Source organism: Pelophylax lessonae, assembly GCF_965119305.1.
Source record: "Pelophylax lessonae genome assembly, chromosome: 12".
Taxonomy (NCBI): domain Eukaryota; kingdom Metazoa; phylum Chordata; class Amphibia; order Anura; family Ranidae; genus Pelophylax; species Pelophylax lessonae.
The window spans coordinates 23,891,676-23,911,003 of NC_138779.1; the positions used below are offsets into that span (position 1 = coordinate 23,891,676).

Consider the following 19,328-nt stretch of genomic DNA (forward strand, 5'->3'; position numbering starts at 1 on the left):
CACCAGCGATCGCTCCCCATGGAGAGTGAATGATGGTCTGCTGTTGTAAACACGGCAGACCGTTCTCTCTGGAATGAACACAGAGAGTGTGATCCTTCTATTTAAAAACACTCTGTCTCTGTGTTGATTCCACAAGTCCCTCCCCCATACAGTTAGAAAACACTCCCCTAGGCCTTTTGATCCCCCCTGGGTTAACCTCTTCCCTGCCAGTGTCATTATTACAGTAACAGTGCATATTTTTAGCACTGATTACTGTAGTAATGTCACTGCTCCCCCCCAAAAGTGTCAAAAATGTCAGGTAGGGGTCCGATCACAGTCCCGCTACATATCGCAGATCGCTGCCATTACTAGTAAAAAAAGAAATACATAAATCTTTCCCCTAGTTTGTAGACGCGATAACTTTTGCGCAAACCAATCAAACTACGTTTATTGGGATTTTTTTTTACCAGAAAATATGTAGCAGAATACAAATTAACCTAAAAGGATGAAAAAATTAGATTTGTACATTTTTTTTTTTTGGGAATGTTATATAGCAGGATGTGAAAAATATTGTTTTTTTTTTTTTTTTCAGAATTGTCGCTCTTTTTTTGTTTGTAGCACAAAAAATAAAAATTGCAGAGGTGATCAAATAGGACCAGAAGAAAGCTCTATTTGTGGGAAAAAAGAACATCAATTTTATTTAGGTACAGCGTCGCACGACCGCCAGAGATGTATAGTAACTAAGTAGAACTACTTCACTACTGTACTTAAGTACGGAAAGGCGGTATCTGTACTTTCCTAGAGTAGAATTTTTTTCTCCTACTTCCACTTTTACTTCACTACATTTTTTCAATGATTTTAATACTTTTACTCCGATATTTTTTTTTTTGTGCTGCATAGTTACTCGTTACAATTATAAAAATTACCACTGCCAGAACAGTAGATGGCAGGTTTCATGAAGCTCAAAACATGTGTATTATCAGCGCATATTATTAGTGCCAATCACTCATTGGGTTCATTCATAACTGAAGCATAGTAAACTGTGTGCTTCAGTTTGTGAATGAACAGGAAGCCATTCATCGCAGAGCACTTCCCAGCCGAGGCTAAATGTGTGTTTGAGCTTTGGGGTGCACACCGTAATGCAATAGGCTGTGCATACCTATCTCCCACCCATTAACCCCACACCATAAAAAGATGATATGGGGAAAAGGTGTAGCCCTGGGATTGACAGGATAAGAAAGCTCATCTCCTGAGTCACCCAGAGTGCCGGTTCACATATATGCGATGCGGGAACCCTGCAAATCTACTGCGGGTCCCCACATCGCATTCAAATCGCAGGGAGTTCACACTGCCATATGCGAATCGCTGGGGGTGTCAATACAAAGTTCACAACGCCCCCAGATCAGTTTGCATATCGCAGTGCAAACTGTCAGTTCGGACATAAATCGGATCGCATTGGTGTGAATGCCCATGCGATCTGATTCTGGTGCAGACCCAAAAAAGGGTCCTGTGCGAGTTGTGTTAGAATCCGATGCAAATTCAGCCATACAATCTGTATGGCTGAATTCACATCACACAGACATTGCGTGTGATTTTCAGAGCAGTGCGCTCCGAATCACAAGCAATGTCTGTCATTGCACATATGTGAACCGGAACTGAAAAGGAGTAAAATAAAGTTACATAGTTACATAGTAGGCGAGGTTGAATAAAGACAATAGTCCATCCAGTTCAACCTGTGTAGGTGTGTGTGACTGTAATCATCTAACATAGCCCTCAATCTCCTGATCCTTGAGATGTAAGTCTAAGAGTCTTTTGAAAGTCACCATACTACCCGCAGAAACCACCTCTTGTGGTAGACAATTCCACAATCTTGTAGCCCTAACAGTAAAGAACCCCCCACGTTGCCTGAGGTTAAAACGCTTCTCCTCTAATCGCATTGTATGTCCTCGAGTCCTCATGCAATTCCTTCGAATGAACAGCTTTTCTTCTAAGCTGAGATCCCCATTAAGATATTTATAAATTGCTATCATGTCCCCTCTCAGACGTCTTTTCTCCAGGGAAAATAAATCGAGCGATTGCAGCCGCTCTTCATAGGTAAGGTCCTCCAACCCCCTAATCAGTTTAGTTGCCCTTCTCTGGACTTTCTCCAGCTCCAACACATCCCTCCTGAGGACTGGCGACCAGAACTGGACAGAATACTCCAGATGCGGTCGGACCAGAGTTTTATAAAGTGGAAGGATTATAGTCTTATCTCTGGAATACATCCCTTTCTTTATGCATGCTAATATTCTGTTGGCTTTGGAAGCTGCCGCTTGGCATTGCATGCTGTTGCCTAATCTATCATCAACTAAGACTCCCAAATCTTTCTCCATTTTTGATTCCCCCAAGGGTTCCCCTCCTAACGTGTATTGTGTTTTTATGTTTTTGGTCCCCAAGTGCAAAACCTTACACTTCTCCACATTAAACCTCATTTGCCATGTCGTTGCCCACTCCGTAATTTTGTCCAGGTCATTCTGTAGGATATCTGCTTCATGCTGTGCAGTTATTGCCCTGGCCAATTTTGTGTCATCTGCAAAAACTGATAACGAACTACTGATCCCTTCCTCAATGCTGTTTATGAATAAATTGAACAAGGTTGGTCCCAGGACTGAGCCCTGGGGCACCCCGCTTACTACCTCAGACCAGTCTGAGTATGCGCTGTTTATTACTACCCTTTGGACACGGCCTTTTAGCCAATTCCGTATCCAAGAGCAAACCCTGCTGTCGATACCTGCAGACCTTATTTTATAAATTAAGCGCTTGTGGGGAACTGTATCAAACGCCTTAGCGAAATCCAAGTACACCACATCCACTGGTCTCCCCCTATCTAGCTCACAGCTCACTTCCTCGTAGAATGCTAAGAGATTGGTTTGACAAGAACGCCCATTTGTAAACCCGTGCTGGTTACTACTGATGATGTTGTTGTCTTTAGCATACTCTACGATATAGTCCCTTATCATCCCCTCCAAAAGTTTACATATTATTGATGTCAGACTGACAGGCCTATAATTTCCCGGGATATGTCTCTGGCCCTTTTTGAATATCGGAATCACGTTAGCCTTCCTCCAATCCCCTGGTACATCTCCTGTCCTAATACTGTCAGCAAAGATCAGGAACAGTGGTCTAGATATAACCATACTGAGTTCCTTGAGCACTCTCGGATGTACGCCATCCGGGCCTGGTGATTTGTTTGTGTTAAGTTTATCCAGTCTTTCCCTGATTTCCCCCTCTGTTAGCCATAGTGGCAAGTCCTGTGTATTACTACTAACCATACAGTCATGGTCAGTGTACCCTTCCTTTTCCTGCGTAAAGACTGACGAGAAAAAAGAATTCAGCACGGTTGCTTTTTCAGTGTCCTCTGTAACCATCCTCCCATCATCGTTAATTATGTGTGCAATATGCTCTGCCCTAGTTTTTTTGCTGTTGATATATTTAAAGAATTTCTTTGGGTTTTTTTTACTATCCTCCGCTATTTGTCTCTCAAAGTTGATTTTAGCCATCTTGATTTCGTGTTTACACTTCTTATTTTCCTCCTTGTATTGCTGGAAGGCCGATACTGTGCCCTCTGATTTATATTTCTTGAAGGCCAATTTTTTTCCCCTAATAAGTTTTTTAACGCTACGGTTTAGCCAGCCAGGTTTGGCTTTGTCTCTTCTAAATTTATTCCCCATAGGAATGCACTGCAAGATGCCTTTGCTTAATATTGTTCTAAAGCATTCCCATTTTTCCTCTGTGGTCAGTGATCCCAGGGTTTGGTCCCAGTTTACCCTTTCCATCAATGAGTACAATTTTGGAAAGTCTGCCCTTCTGAAGTTTAGGGTTCTTATGTTCCCCACTTGCCTTTTTATATTGTTATTTATACTAAATGTGATCATCCTGTGATCGCTAGAGCCCAGGTTGTCCTGGACTCCTACCTCCGAGATTATGTCTGGGTCATTAGTGATCAATAGATCCAGGATAGCATTCTCTCTAGTAGGGGAATCCACCAACTGCGACATGTAGTTATCCTGTAAGGTTTCCGTGAATAGCCGGGCCTTATGCGAGTGTGCAGTCCCCTCTTCCCAGTCAATGTCGGGATAATTGAAGTCCCCCAATATGATGACTGATCCTAGTTTTGCCGCTTTACCTATTAGTGCTAAAAATTCCAGCTCTACCTCCTCCCCTTGGTTAGGTGGCCTATAGCAAACCCCCACAACTACTTTTCCCTTATCTTCTTCCCTATCGAGTTCAACCCACACAGATTCTAAATCCATGCTCATCCCATCCGTAATGTCACTCCTTTCTAGCACCTTTATATTGTTCTTGACATAGAGACATACCCCTCCCCCTCTTTTACCAACCCTGTCCTTCCGGTACACCGAATACCCTTGGATATTGGCCAGCCAGTCATGTGAGGGGTCGAACCAAGTCTCCGCTATTCCCACAAGGTCTATGTCTTCCTCATGTACTAACATTTCCAACTCATCCATCTTATTAGCTAGGCTCCTGGCATTAGCATATACCCCTCTTAGTTTTACGGAAGTTAAACGTGATTGGCGGTTTTGTTTATTTCTGTTTGGTCTGCTGTTCTCCCGCACAGACCCGCCAATTGATGTTGTTGACCTACTGTCGCTGTTGACCCTACAACTGCCTTCAGTCCTCTGCTCCCTCCTGACTGATTCTACTTCTGAGCCCTCCCCCCCGTCTCCTAGTTTAAAAGCCCCTCCAACTCGGTGGCCATCTTTCTCCCCAAAAGAGCTGTACCGTCCCCATTAAGGTGCAGCCCATCCTTACTAAAGAGCCGGTAGCCGACTGAGAAGTCAGCCCAGTTCTCCAGGAACCCAAACCCCTCCTTCCTACACCAATTCCTCAGCCACTTGTTAACTTCCCTAAGCTCCTTTTGCCTCTCCTGTGTGGCTCGAGGTACAGGCAGTATTTCAGAGAAAACCACCTTGGAGGTCCTTTTCCTCAATCTATTACCTAAGTGGGGGGGGGACTCAGGACAGCAGGAAAGTGTCCATGCATCCTCCTCCAGCAATGAATCAATCAGCATCATCAGAGGTGGTGATGCTGATTCATTGCTGGAGGAGGATGCATGGGCACTAGTTTCCCACTACCCCGAGTCGTCAACCCCCCCCCCCCCTTTTTTTTTTTTTTAACCTGTTGCAGTCCAATCCAAGGGAGATGATCCAGGGAGTAACCAAGATGTACCAAAGTGATCTAGCTGTAAAATGTGGCAGAGCATGCAGAGATCGGCTGTACATAATTGAAAGCCATTTAGCAGGTAAAACAGCAAACATGCTGTATATGATTTTCCACTGCATAGCCGATTCCTTTTGAACCCGGAGAGAACTCCTTTTGATGTATGATTTGTTGGGGGCATTTATTTTTCTATACAATAAAAGTCTCAATCCCACAATGCAGATCCCGGTGTTGGAATATACTGTATATACCAAGACATCACACAAGTTGGGACAAGCATACCAATTTGCTAAATCATTCCACAAGTGTTGGTTCTTGCAGCATAATGGCTAAAAGCAAGTCAAATGTTCTTCACAAAGCATGGCAATGAAAACAATGAACAATCTGTCTCTATTCATCCTTATACAATACATTTATCAAACACGTCTGAATGCTGAGCAATAGAAGAGGAACAAATATCTCTTGGCGAGAGAACTTCCTATCCTTATATAGAGATATGCAGGGGAGGACTGGGCCAGGGGGCAGGGGGGGGGGAAATTGCCCCCCTGGGCCGCTCTGTTGCTCCAAAAGAGGGCTGCACTGCTTCGGCCAAAGACATGCCTAAAGGATTCCTGGTGAAGAAAAGTAAAAAGTCCCTAATGAGTGCGGGTTGAAGAAGGACAGAGCGCAGGCCTCCCACCCAGCTTGGAAGGTGTAAACTGTGTCTGAGCAGAGGCCAGTTCTGGCCCCACTGAAGCCTCTCCCCCAGCCAGCCCCAACTGAGCTGTCCCAGCTCCCCCCCCCCCAACCACCCTCTGCTGGCCAGGTCAGTAGAGAGTACTTGGAGCCAGTGGCGACTGGTGCTCCATGGGCCGGGGGGGAGGGAGAGAGACCACGCCACACCATACCCCCCCAGACCACACCAGGCCACACACCATACCCCCCCGACCACCCCCCCTGACCACATCGAGACAGGAGAGAGGGAAGACAGGAGAAAGGACAGGGGGGACAGGACAGGGGAGACAGTAGACCGGACAGGGGAGACAGGAGACCGGACAGGGGAGACAGGAGACAGGACATGCAGCAGCAAGGCGGCGGTGGCTTCAGCTTTTTCCCCGTTTTCTGCGTCTCCTCCCTCCTCCTCCATGCCCAATGGCATGGCTTCTCCTTTCGGCCAATCGGGAAACGGATCTCAAAACCCGCTTCCTGATTGGCCAGGAGGAGGATCTGTGTGACAATAGCGGATTTTCATTCGCTATTGTCACACAACTGGGTGGGCTCGGGGCGCAGTGCTCTGCGCCCCGAGCCCACCTTTTTTTTTAGCCTGTGAGAGTCTCTGGCTCTAATCACATGGTTAAAAAAAAAAAAAGCCCCATTGAACTTCATGAGTCCGGCGCCCCACATGTAGATTAGGGACCGGACGCATGGATGGGGGGGCGGCGCCCATGCACCCCGTATACACCAGCCGCCACTGCCTGGAGCAGAGCTTCAGCCTGGAATGGGGGTCTGGAGTAGGCCGGGAAGAGGGAGAATGGGAGGGGGGCCGAGTCGCTGCACCATGGGCCTCTGTTTTGTACTTGCCCCCTGGGCTGAACATTGCCAGTCAGCCCCTGGAGATATGCATGTAAAGGGGCATCCTTCTGTAATTGCCCCTCCGCCCGACCGCACTGATTCCCCAATGCCGTTGGGGCCCACCTGTATGCCCAGAGGCCCTAGCGTTGCATAAAAATGCATCATATCCATATGCATAGGTATGTGCAGCCTACTGCATTAGGGTGTGCGCGCCAAAGCTCAAACAAACCAGCCTTTCTCTGCAGCCTCAGTGAATAAATGGGAAGTGCTCTGTGCTGAGCGGCTTCCTGTTCATTCACAAACTGAAGCATATTAAACACAGTTATGAATGGACACAGTGAGCGAGTGTGTTCACTGTGATCATTTAGAAAAGGAACTATTTACTAGCCCCTTCCCCCGTTCTCCATCCTCAAACATCCCCAACAGCAGCCGGGGGGGAGAGGAGAGGAGGGAAGCCAGCAGCACTGCAAGGCAGGGGAGCCAACAAGGTGGGGAAGCCCAGTAAGTAGAGGGAATCAGCAGTGCACATATTGATTAGGGTGTGCCCAGGCACACCCCAATGCGCACGCCTATGTCCATATGCTGCATTTTTATACAAAGCCTTACAGCACACAGTAGCACGTTGCAATGCGCTGTTGTGCAGAGAGTTGAATGGACCATTTGTTAACATGCAATAAAGTTAAAAAAGAGAAAATGTAAACCACTGAGATGCGTTATTACAATGCATTGCAGCGCAGCTGCACAACACACAGCAGTGGGCGAGTGATAATGCACAGCAAACACACCCCCGCAAAATGTAGTCTATATCATGAACTCCACCAGTCTCTTAAAGGGACAAATATCTGTGAGCACTCATATGAATTATTATTATAGTACTTTAATTGTTATTGTGACTTTTACGTGTTTAACCTGTTGCAGCCCGTCTGTGTTTATCCTGTTGGCGCCGCACATATGAATCCAAGGAGAGGCCGATGTTTAATGCTGAGAACACGCTCCCAGCACAGAGACTAAGCCGTCACAGACAACTCTCGGTTCCCACTAACAATCAGTAGCCACCAGGACCGGTTCCTGATCATGTGACCACCGTGACAGCCATTCGTGGTGTTTGCATGATTGCCGACTCTTCCCAACCCCTGGGTGTTCAAAACTTTTACAAAGGATGCTAGGGCAGGCAGGAAGGGGTTACATGCTTGCTTTCCCTTATTTTGTTAAGCTTTATTTAGTGCAGTTAAGGTCAGTAAAAATGCTTGGTTTAGCCGTGTTTTTTTGATGCCTGACAACCCCCCCCCCCCCCCCCCCCTTAAAGCGGCTCTTCTTCAGTCATTTTTTGATCTTTCTACCTATTAAATCCTCTTCCCTTGTTTTAACTTTGGATAGTAAAACTTTTTTTTTTTCTGCCAGTAAATACCTTATACAGCTCACTTCTTCTTTCTTGTCTGGAAATTAGTCTAGGACAAGGACGGCGAACCTTGGCACCCCAGATGTTTTGGAACTACATTTCCCATGATGCTCATGCACTCTGCAGTGTAGTTGAGCATCATGGGAAATGTAGTTCCAAAACATCTGGAGTGTCAAGGTTCGCCATCACTGCCTAGGCTAATGACATCATGCACATCTCTCACTCTCGTTAGAGTTTGTCAGTGAGAGAGGAGGGATGAGTCATAGGAAAGCCAAGGAGAGCTGCAGAGCTGGAGGGGGCTGGACGAGGGCGGAGATAATAGAAGACAGCAGAGATCCATGAGTATTCATCGAGAGAGGAGAAATGTGCAGGTAAGCAGTGGTGTGTTTGTATATATATATATATATATATATATATATATATATATATATATGTGTGTGTGTGTGTCTGTGTGTATATATATATATATATATATATATATATATATATATGTATATATGTATGTGTGTGTGTGTCTGTGTGTGTGTGTATATATATATATATATATATATATATATATATATATGTCTGTGTAAATCCAGGAAGTGAACAGGCAGCAGCTTCAGCTGCCCACAGTTAAAATGGCTTCAGTCAGACTTAGTGGAGGGAGAGGTCTGCAGCATATTTGGCAAGTACAGAATCACAGTATTTATAAAATAATATGCAAAGTGGATGGAGGGAAGCTTCAGAATGGCAAATATGTTTTTATTACAAATTATGTGAGCCGACGGCAGTTCCTCTTTAATCTGCAATAGCAGCGGCCTGGGGTGTTCACATGCTGCGATCGCGATGTTTGGCTTCACACCTGCAGCAAAGTATACCTGACTTGTAGCGATCGAATGCGACACATTCAAGTAAACGGAGAAGCGCTGCACATGCCTTGCAACTGTGTGCATTGCAGTGTGCTTTTCGGCGAAAATGGGGTTGGAATAGGCGGTGAGGAGGCATCACCTCACTTCTACACTGCCTATCAGTAGCCTCTGAAGGGTGACCTGAACATGGATCCTACTTCAGAAGAAGGTCAATTTAGATGCACGTCCAAATCTACTCCTATTGTAGATTAACCACCAGGGGGTGCTCTGTATTTAACTCGCCCTCATTCATAATCCCACTTTAACAGCTGTTGAAAAAAGAAATCAGCCACCCAGGCATTGTATTGTTTTCAACAAGTTGTCTAACTCAAAGACTTGAATTGTGGGAGGGACCAGTAAAGAATAACCATTGTACAGCACTGCAAAGCAGGAAGAACTCCTTGGACACTTTATTAGGTGCACCTTGCTAGTACCAGGTTGGACCCCCTTTTGCCTTCATTCTTCATTAAATAGATTCAACAAGGTGTTGGAAACATTCCTCAGAGATTTTGCTCCATAGTGACATAATAACATCACTGATAACACAGTTGCTGCAGATTTGTCGGTCTGTACATCTATGATGGGAATCTCCCGTTCCAAAGGTGCTCTATTGGATGAGATGTGATGAGTGTGGAGGCCATTGGAGGACAGTGACCTCATTGTCATGGTGAAGAAACCAGTGGTGAGATGATTGGAGCTTTGTGACATGGTGCATTATCCTGCTGGAAGGAGCCATCAGAAGATGGGGACACTGTAGTCATGAAGGGATGGACATGGTCAGCAACAATACTCAGGCCGTGGGGTTTATAACATGCTCAATTGGTACTAAGGGGCCCAAAGTGTGCCAAGAAAATATCCCCCACACCATTACACCACCAGCCTGAACCATTGATACAAGGCAGGATGGATCCATGCACCAAATTCTGACCCCACCATCTGAATGTCGCAGCTGAAATCGAGACTCAGACCAGGCAACGTTTTTCCAATCTTCTATGGTCCAATTTTGGTGAGTCTGTGTGAATTGTAGCCTCGGTTTCTTGTTCTTAGCTGACAGGAGTGGAGTCTTCTGCTGCTGTAGCACATCTGCTTCAACTTTGGATGTGCTGTACGTTGTACGTTCAGAGATGGTATTCTGCATACCTTGGATTATTTGAGTTACTGTTGCCTTTCTATCATCTGGAACCTCTGTCCATTCTCTTCTGGCCTCTGACATCAACAAGGCGTTTTCCTCCACACAACTGCCGCTTACTGGATATTTTCTCTTTTTCCCACCATTCTTTGTAATCCTGAGAGATGGTTGTGCGTAAAAATCCCAGCAGATTTTGAAATACTCAGACCAGCCCGTCTGGCACCAACAACTTTGCGACGTTCAAGGTCACCTAAATCCCCTTTCTTCCCCATTCTGATGCTCAGTTTGAATTTCAGCAAGACGTCTTGCTGAAGTTGCTGCCATGTGATTGGCTGATTAGTGATTTGTGTTACCAAGCAATTGAACAGGTGTACCTAATAAAATGGCCGGAGAGTGTATGTATATATACAGTATCTCACAAAAGTGAGTACACCCCTTAAGTTTTTGTAAATATTTTTACAAAAAAATATTTCAACATGATAAAGACCCCAAACACACCTTCAAGATGACCACTGCCTTGCTAAAGAAGCTGAGGGTAAAGGTGATGGACTGGCCAAGCATGTCTCCAGACCTAAACCCTATTCAGCATCTGTGTGGCATCCTCAAACAGAAGGTGGAGGAGTGCAAGGTCTCTAACATCCACCAGCTCTGTGATGTCATCATGGAAGAGTGGAAGAGGACCCCAGTGGAAACCTGTGAAGCTCTGGTGAACTCCATGCCCAAGAGGGTTAAGGCAGTGCTGGAAAATAATGGTGGCCACACAACATATTGGCAGTTTGGGCCCAATTCGGACATTTTACTTTAGGGGTGTACTCACTTCTGTTGCCAGCGGTTTAGACATTAATGGCTGTGTGTTGAGTTATTTTGGAGGGACAGCAAATTTACACTGTTAGTCCCCTTTCACACTAAGGCGACCTGGTCGCCTCACAGGTCGCCGTAGGTCGCCTTACATAGGGAAGCTGCGGACCCGTTCTAATAGGAGCGACACAAGTTGCTCTGACTTAGAAAAAGGGTCCGGAGCTTCTTTGGGGCGACCCGGAGGCGACCGCCATAGACTTCAATGTTATGAAGTCCGTGGCGGCCGCTCCGAGGTCGCGGCGTGCTGCTCGCACCGTGACCTCGGAGGTCGCCCCCCCCCAAGTCGGATCGCGGCAATGTGAACGGGGCCTTATACAAGCTGTACGCTCACTACTTTACATTGTAGCAAAGTGTCATTTCTTCAGTGTTGTCACATGAAAAGATATAATAAAATATTTACTAAAATTTGAGGGATGTACCTCATTTTGTGAGATACTGTATGTATGTATCTATATATATATATATATATATATATATATATATATATATATATATATATATATATATTCCTTTTAAGACAATGGGGCCTCAGTTTGAAAACAAGCGCACAGAAAGTATCTGACTTGTCCACATCAACTAGCTTCCATTTTGCTATGGTAAGTCAGACCAGTGCCGGGAGAAGGTCATCCAGTGCCCAGGGCAAGGATGCCAAACTGCCCCCACCCTGTTTCCCTTAGGGTTAGGATCAGGGTGCCCCATTCCTGCAATAAACCATTGTGCCCAGGCAGGGGAGGACTGGGCCAGGGGGCGGGGGGCAATTGCCCCCTGGGCCGCTCTGATGTCCTGTAAAAAGGCTGCACCACTTCTGCCACAGACATGCCTAAAGGATTCCTGGTGAAGAGAAGTAAAAAGTCTCTCACTGACCTACTGAGTGCGGGATAAAGACAATGACAGAGCACAGGCGCCCCTGCCTAGCATGAATGGTGTAAGCTGTGTCTGAGCAGAGGCTGGTTCCATGGCCCACTTGGGGCTCTCCTCCTCTGACCAGCCCCAACTGAGCTGTCCCAGCTCCCCCCAACCACCCCCTGCTGGCCAGGTTGGGAACCCGGATTCAGCTGGTGAGTAGAGAGTACCTGGAGCAGGCTTCAGCCTGGAATGGGGGTCAGGAGGAGGATGGGAGGAGGGAGAGTGGGATGGAGGCTGAGTCACTGCACCATGGGCCTCTACTTTTGGTACTTGCCCCCTGGGCTGAAAGTTGCCAGTCTGCCCCTGTGCCCAGGGCAGTCGGCCCTCCTGCCCCCCCCCCCCCCCTTGTCCTGGCCCTGAGTCAGACAATGAAAACTGTAACATAATTGCTGGGTTGCTACATACAATAATTTTCTGTTCCCCACCACTGACAGATCAGTTTGGCCAATTTCTATGATTAAACACAAACTTAATTCTTTTATAAAGCCAAAAATTAAAGTGACAACTCATTACCTGGTCTGCCGTTAACAATGGCTCCTCGTTAATCCCCGAATCATTTTCACTCTTTTCATTCAGCTCCTCCTCCTCCTTCTCATGGAACTGGAATGAGATGACGGAACCGTTTTGTTCAGTGCTCATCGCACAACAATCCGCAGTACAACAGAGCTATTGTCTACACCCCAAACCATCATTTAGAGGAAAACAAGATTTTGCACAGATTTATTTTTATCTTCCTTGTATGTTATGTTTATATATAAAACAAAGTCATAGGTCAGAGCTGTGTTATGCACAGTCTGATACATTGTAACATTAGAAGGAAGCATTTGTATCTGATTCAGAAGAAAACAAATAAAGCTACAAAATTATAGACTCATGCCACCACCACCACCTATGGTTTATTCCTGGCAACAATATGCAACCTTCAGCTGCCAAAAACTACAAGTCCCAGCATACCCTGAAAGGCAATGATAAGATGAGAATTGTATATCTGCTAGTGAACCCCAAGGTTGACAGACCCTTATAATATTTGTATTATAAGAATAAAAGAATCACGGAGGTCCAATCAGTAAAATTTCCTTCCAGCAAAGGTCCTCCTTTTTTCATCACCGTTTTCCCTCACAGTAGTGTCTTCAGCCCCCCCTTCACATTAGTGTTCTGAACCCCCCCTTCACATCACACACCCCCTTCATTCACAGCAGTGTCCTCAACCCCCCCTTCAAATCGACCCCCCCCCCTCCTTCACATCACCCCCCACAGTAGTGTCCCCCTCTGCACCCTTCAAATTATATCCCTCAGTAATGCCCTCTGTCCCCTTCACATCACATCCCCCTCCCATAGTAGTGTCCTCTGCCCCTTCTGCCCCCTTCACATCACATCCCCCCCATAGAAGTGTTCTCTGCCCCCTTCACATTATCGTCCCCCCCACACAGTAGTGTTCTCTGCCCCCCTTCACATCACCCCCCCCCCCCGTAGTGTCCTCTGCTTCCCTTCACATTATCACCCCCCCCTACAGTAGTGTTCTCTGCCCCCCTTCACATCCCCCCCCTACAGTAGTGTTCTCTGCCCCCCTTCACATCCCCCCCCCCCGCCCAGTAGTGTCCTTTTCGCCCTTTTACAAAACCCCACACAGTAGATATATCTGCCCCCTTTGCATTACCCCCACAGCACTACCCCCCTTCTCATCACCCCGCCCGCCCAGTAGTCCTCTCTGTCCTCGTCACAATACCCCCCCCCCCAACAGTAGTGCTCTCTGCTTCTTTCACATCCCCCTCACTTCCCCATCATTCAAAGCTAGGTCCTCTGCCCTCACTTTCCTGCTTTACACAGGTATACAGAGTGGAGATCAGGAGGCAGGACAGTTCTGGACAGAAAAATGGAGGTACAGCAGCACTGGGTGGAGGGTGGGAGTAGGAGGTGATGGAGTTACCTTTCATATTAACAAACTGGTGATTAGTTGCAAGGACCGCCCTGTGTCCTAGCAACCAATTATATGCTGGTTAACTTTGAACGTTAACTCGGGCAGCCCCCACTACTGCTCCTGCCCTCCATCCAATGCTGCTGTGCCTCCCACTCTCTGCTGTGAAAATGGCAGCAGTGGAGGCTGGGGGGAAGAAATGGCTTCTAAAAGGTGTGACCGCAGCGGTCAGGATGGGACAGGGGCTCAGTCCAGGTCCAGACTGCAGTCAGTCATTTAGTGATGCCTGCCCTATAACTTCAAATTGCTCTTAATAGCTACAAGTATACACTAATCGGCCATACAATAATGACGACCCACCTAATATTGAGTAGGTCCCCTTTTGCCGCAAAAAAACAGCCCTGACCTGTCAAGGCATAGACTCCAATAGACCTCTAAAGAAATGCTGTGGTATCCGGTACCAAGCCATCACTAGCAAATTCTTTAAGTCCTGTATGTTGGAAGGTGGGACCTCCATGGATTGGACATCCCATTAGTGCATGCTGGTGCCATCTCCTCCCCAGGTAAGTTATGCACACACACCGGGCCATCCACATGATGTAAAAGTCTCATAATGTGATTCATCAGACCAGGCCACGTTCTTCCATTGCCCTGTAGTCCAGTTCTGATGCTCAATGCCCATTGTAGGTGCTTTTGGCTGTGGGCACGGGTCTTTATTGGCATCCTGACCGCTGAGCTACAGTAGCTCTTCTATTGGATCGCACTACATGAGCCAGCCTTCACTTCCCAAATAAATAAATGAGCCTTGGCTGCCAATGACCCAGTTGCAAGTTGGCCAGTTTTCCTGCCTCAGACTAGTTTTAGTCTAGTAGTAGAAGTAGGTCCTGACCACTGCAGAGCAGGAACATTCCACAAGAGCTGCAGTTTTGGAGTTGCTCTGACCTGGTTGTCTAATCATTACAATTACAAGTCGCTCAAATTCTTACGCTTGCCCATTTTTTTTCCCTTCAACAGATAAACTTCAGAGACAACATGTTCACTTGCTGCCTAATATACCCCACCCACTTTCAGGTGCCATTGTATTGAGATAATCAATGTAATTCACATTACCTGTCAGTTGTCAGAATGTTATAGCGTATCCGTGTATGTTTATCTCATTTTAAGAATGAATGAATGTAAAGTATCCCCTTTTTTTAACTCTGCTCAGCATTAACGTGATTTCATGATCCGATTCAGCGTCTTCCAGTAAAAGGTTTTGTTTGCAAGGTCAGCGTGCAAGAAACATCCGGCTCTTACACAAGAAACTCTGCTCATTACATCCCATTTGTAGAATTCCCCCTAGAACTGTGAGTGTCTGATAGAGCAATCCAAAGAGCGCAGGCAATAAACAACATCTACATTATGCAAAAATGACTGCTAATACACCTGAGCAATGCACTGATGTCTTATGGGGATACATTTAAAAAGCTAAATCTTTTCTCTTTAAGTCATGGAAGAACAAGAGAGCTCTTTTCTTCTGTGCAAATGAATCTGTTCCCACTGGAATGCCAGCAGCAGGGCCGCTGGTAAGGCAGTACAGCCAGGCCTCCTGTACCGGGCCCCATCAGTTCAAAGGGGGGGCCCAGGCACCCGCTGAGCAGATGGGCCAGTTATACTGTCTTTTTGCAGACACCAATCCTCTTCACCCTCCCCCTGCAGTGCTGCCAGAGTCTTCTCTTCTCCCTCCTCTGGCTGCGCTGCAAGCGGATCGGTTCTTTTCACATGCGCCCCTTCCATCTGCTGTCCGGGCCTCCCTGTTTGCCCCATTCCCCCACAGCAGGGCCAGGACAAGGGGTAAGCAGGAGCGACGGTTTCCCTGGGCGCAATGGTTTATTGCAGGGATGGGGGGGGCGCCTTGACCCTAACCCTAAGGGAAAGGGGGGCGCAGTTTGGCATCCTTGCCCTTGGCACTGGATGACCATGTCCCAGCACTACCCCACAGAGACAACAATCCTCTTCTGTCTACCCCTGCAGTGCTGCCAGAGTCTCCTCCTCTCCCTCCTCTGGCTGCGCTGCAAGCGGATCGGTTCTTTTCACATGCGCCCCTTCTATCTGCTGTCCGGGCCTCCCTGTGTGCCCCTTCCCCCACAGAGCTGCCGGCTTCCCTCCTCTCTCGTCGGCAGCTGCTGCAGGCATACAGGGAGATGTCATTTACTGGCCTCTTCCTTCCTGCAATGAACACAGTGAGTGATCGGTACCAATCACTCCTGTGTCCATTCATCACTGAAGCATAGTAAATGGTGTGTACTACGCTTCAGTTTGTAAATAAGCAGGAAGCCTCAGATCACTTCCTATTTATTTATCTGTGCAGCTGGGGCTGTAGAGAAAGGGACAGATAAATCTACGTCCTCACTCACTTTTGGCCAGGGGAGGGGGTTGTAAAGTAGGCTGTATGGGGCCCGAGATTTCTAACAGCAGCCCTGGCCAGCAGCATTAAATTAGCCAGAAACTTTTTATACATTTCACTTTAGCAAAAAGTCTCTGAAAGGACAGTTGCAGTTACAGTATATGAGCAATACCACACTTCTAGTGCTGAAGCCATGACTGGGTTCCTAGGAAATCTTTCTTCAGCCTTCTACCTACCTAGGTGACATTTTATTTAGCCCCCCCCCCCCCTCCTCTGTATAAAAGAACTTACAGACATCAGTTTTGACAGCCATTCTGAAACAATGTTCGGGGGAACCCGGGGGTTCCTCCAGAGATTGCCAGGTGTTTCTTGAGTTGTGGCTGACTTACCTATCTGGTGATGTCTGCGTAGGTCCAGGGCCATCACCACCTGATAAAGCCAGCAGCATGACACCAATGATCTTTTGAGCTTTCTGTAAGAGTGGCACCCTGTCCACCACTGTAAGTGACATTCTTCCAATTGACCCCTGATTGGTTTTAAAAAAAGAACACCCCAAGGCATTCCTCTGGAGTAAAAACATTGAGAAAGGCTGGTCTAGACCTTCACTGCTGCAGGGAACCTCTTTGCAAGACTTGCAGCAATGAATGAAAGTGAATGTGAATGTGTGGGTGGATAACATACACACAGCTTTTGGCAATGACTTGATGACGGGCCACACCGCTCTAGTGCCAGATTCCAATTATAATCCTAAACATTGTGTGTGTGGGTTATATTTATCCAGCTAATGACAGCCCTATGTCTGCCAAACCCGAAGCCGGTAGTAAAATGCTTGGCACACTTATCACTCTTTAATAAACAGTCTTGCATGCCATGTTGGTGTTTTAAGAGGGGTTCGCTTGTAAGGGTTGGGTGGTGGTTGTTTGTCCTCCATGTTTCCCTCATCGTTGAGTGCCAAGCAAGGGTCACAGGAGAGGCCTACCCTGGGGTGGGTTCTTCTGGGCTAAGTTAGGCACTTTGTTACAGGGTCACTTTACTACACACATGGGGTACCTTTGTCGTCTTGGGGTACCATTACTACACACATGGGGTACCTTTGTCATCTTGGGGTACCATTACTACACACATGGGGTACCTTTGTCATCTTGGGGTACCTTAACTACACACATGGGGTACCTTTGTCATCTTCATCAATGCCCTGGAACAAGGCTGAGGGTGCTGTGGGGGAATACGTTAGACACTTTGTTACAGGGTCACTTTACTACACACGTGGGGTACCTTTGTCGTCTTGGGGTACCATTACTACACACATGGGGTACCTTTGTCATCTTGGGGTACCTTTACTACACACATGGGGTACCATTGTCATCTTGGGGTACCTTTACTACATACATGGGGTACCTTTGTCGTCTTGGGGTACTTTTACTACACACATGGGGTACCTTTGTCGTCTTGGGGTACCATTACTACACACATGGGGTACCTTTGTCGTCTTGGGGTACCTTTACTACATACATGGGGTACCTTTGTCGTCTTGGGGTATCTTTACTACATACATGGGGTACCTTTGTCGTCTTGGGGTACCTTTACTACACACATGGGGTACCTTTGTCATCTTGGGGTACCTTTACTACACACATGGGGTACCATTGTCATCTTGGGGTACCTTTACTACATACATGGGGTACCTTTGTCGTCTTGGGGTACTTTTACTACACACATGGGGTACCTTTGTCGTCTTGGGGTACCATTACTACACACATGGGGTACCTTTGTCGTCTTGGGGTACCTTTACTACATACATGGGGTACCTTTGTCGTCTTGGGGTATCTTTACTACATACATGGGGTACCTTTGTCGTCTTGGGGTACCTTTACTACACACATGGGGTACCTTTGTCATCTTCATCAATGCCCTGGAACAAGGCTGAGGGTGCTGTGGGGGAATACGTTAGGCACTTTGTTACAGGGTCACTTTACTTCACACATGGGGTACCTTTGTCATCTTGGGGTACCATTACTACGCACATGGGGTACCTTTGTCGTCTTGGGGTACTTTTACTACATACATGGGGTACCTTTGTCATCTTGGGGTACCTTTACTATATACATGGGGTACCTTTGTCGTCTTGGGGTACCTTTACTACACACATGGGGTACCTTTGTCATCTTCATCAATGCCCTGGAACAAGGCTGAGGGTGATGTGGGGGAATACGTTAGGCACTTTGTTACAGGGTAACTTTACTACACACATGGGGTACCTTTGTCGTCTTGGGGTACCATTACTACACACATGGGGTACCTTTGTCATCTTGGGGTACCATTACTACACACATGGGGTACCTTTGTCGTCTTGGGGTACCTTTACTACACACATGGGGTACCTTTGTCATCTTGGGGTACCTTTACTACATACATAGGGGTACCTTTGTCATCTTGGGGTACTTTTACTACACACATGGGGTACCTTTGTCGTCTTGGGGAACCTTTACTACATACATGGGGTACCTTTGTTGTCTTGGGGTACCTTTACTATATACATGGGTGGGGTACCTTTGTCGTCTTGGGGTACCTTTACTCCACACATTGGGTACCTTTGTCATCTTCATCAATGCCCTGAAACAAGGCTGAGGGTGCTGTGGGGGAATACGCAACCTTAAGGCAGACCTCTACTGTTAAAGAGGAACATACACCATGTACGCTGGCACCATAACTGTTCTCTAGTTAACGATCGGTTCCCAGTGACAATGTACACCTTCATTGTAATCTGGATTTTGGAGGGACATGCTGAGCCAATGTCCACATCCATCTGTCCAGCGTTTTCCACTACTAATCCCCAGTAGCGGAGTGTGACCCACCGTGCACTCTTTTCTGGCTCCACACGTGCACTCAACTTAACTCTTAAACCTCCGTACAGAATGGGAACCTCTGTGGTGCAATCCGCTCCTGTTGCTATGGGAGACAGACTGCTGGAGAAAGGAGTGCCTACAGCCTCTCCCTCGCTACTAGAGGCCCTTACACCTATAACCGGTACGCACTATCAACAGGCTGCTTGTTACACTTCTGTTACTCTTGGCACCACGTCTGTCTTCACATTA

At 46.9% G+C, this 19,328-nt stretch overlaps 1 protein-coding gene across 5 annotated transcripts in view; it reads right to left on the reverse strand.

Annotated features, from left to right (window-relative positions):
* Positions 1-19,328, reverse strand: part of FEZ1 (fasciculation and elongation protein zeta 1) — a 139,411-nt gene that overhangs the window by 58,083 nt on the left and 62,000 nt on the right. For 4 of the 5 annotated variants that reach the window (XR_014225964.1, XM_082273334.1, XM_082273331.1 and 1 more), the window contains exon 4: positions 12,446-12,532. The exons of the other annotated variant lie outside the window; for it this stretch is intronic. Coding sequence is in view for 3 of the 4 variants with exons in the window: in XM_082273334.1 (XP_082129460.1) it covers positions 12,446-12,532 (87 nt within the window). In the remaining variant the exon portion in view is untranslated. The remainder of the gene's footprint in view (positions 1-12,445; positions 12,533-19,328) is intronic. 5 annotated transcript variants of the gene reach the window in all.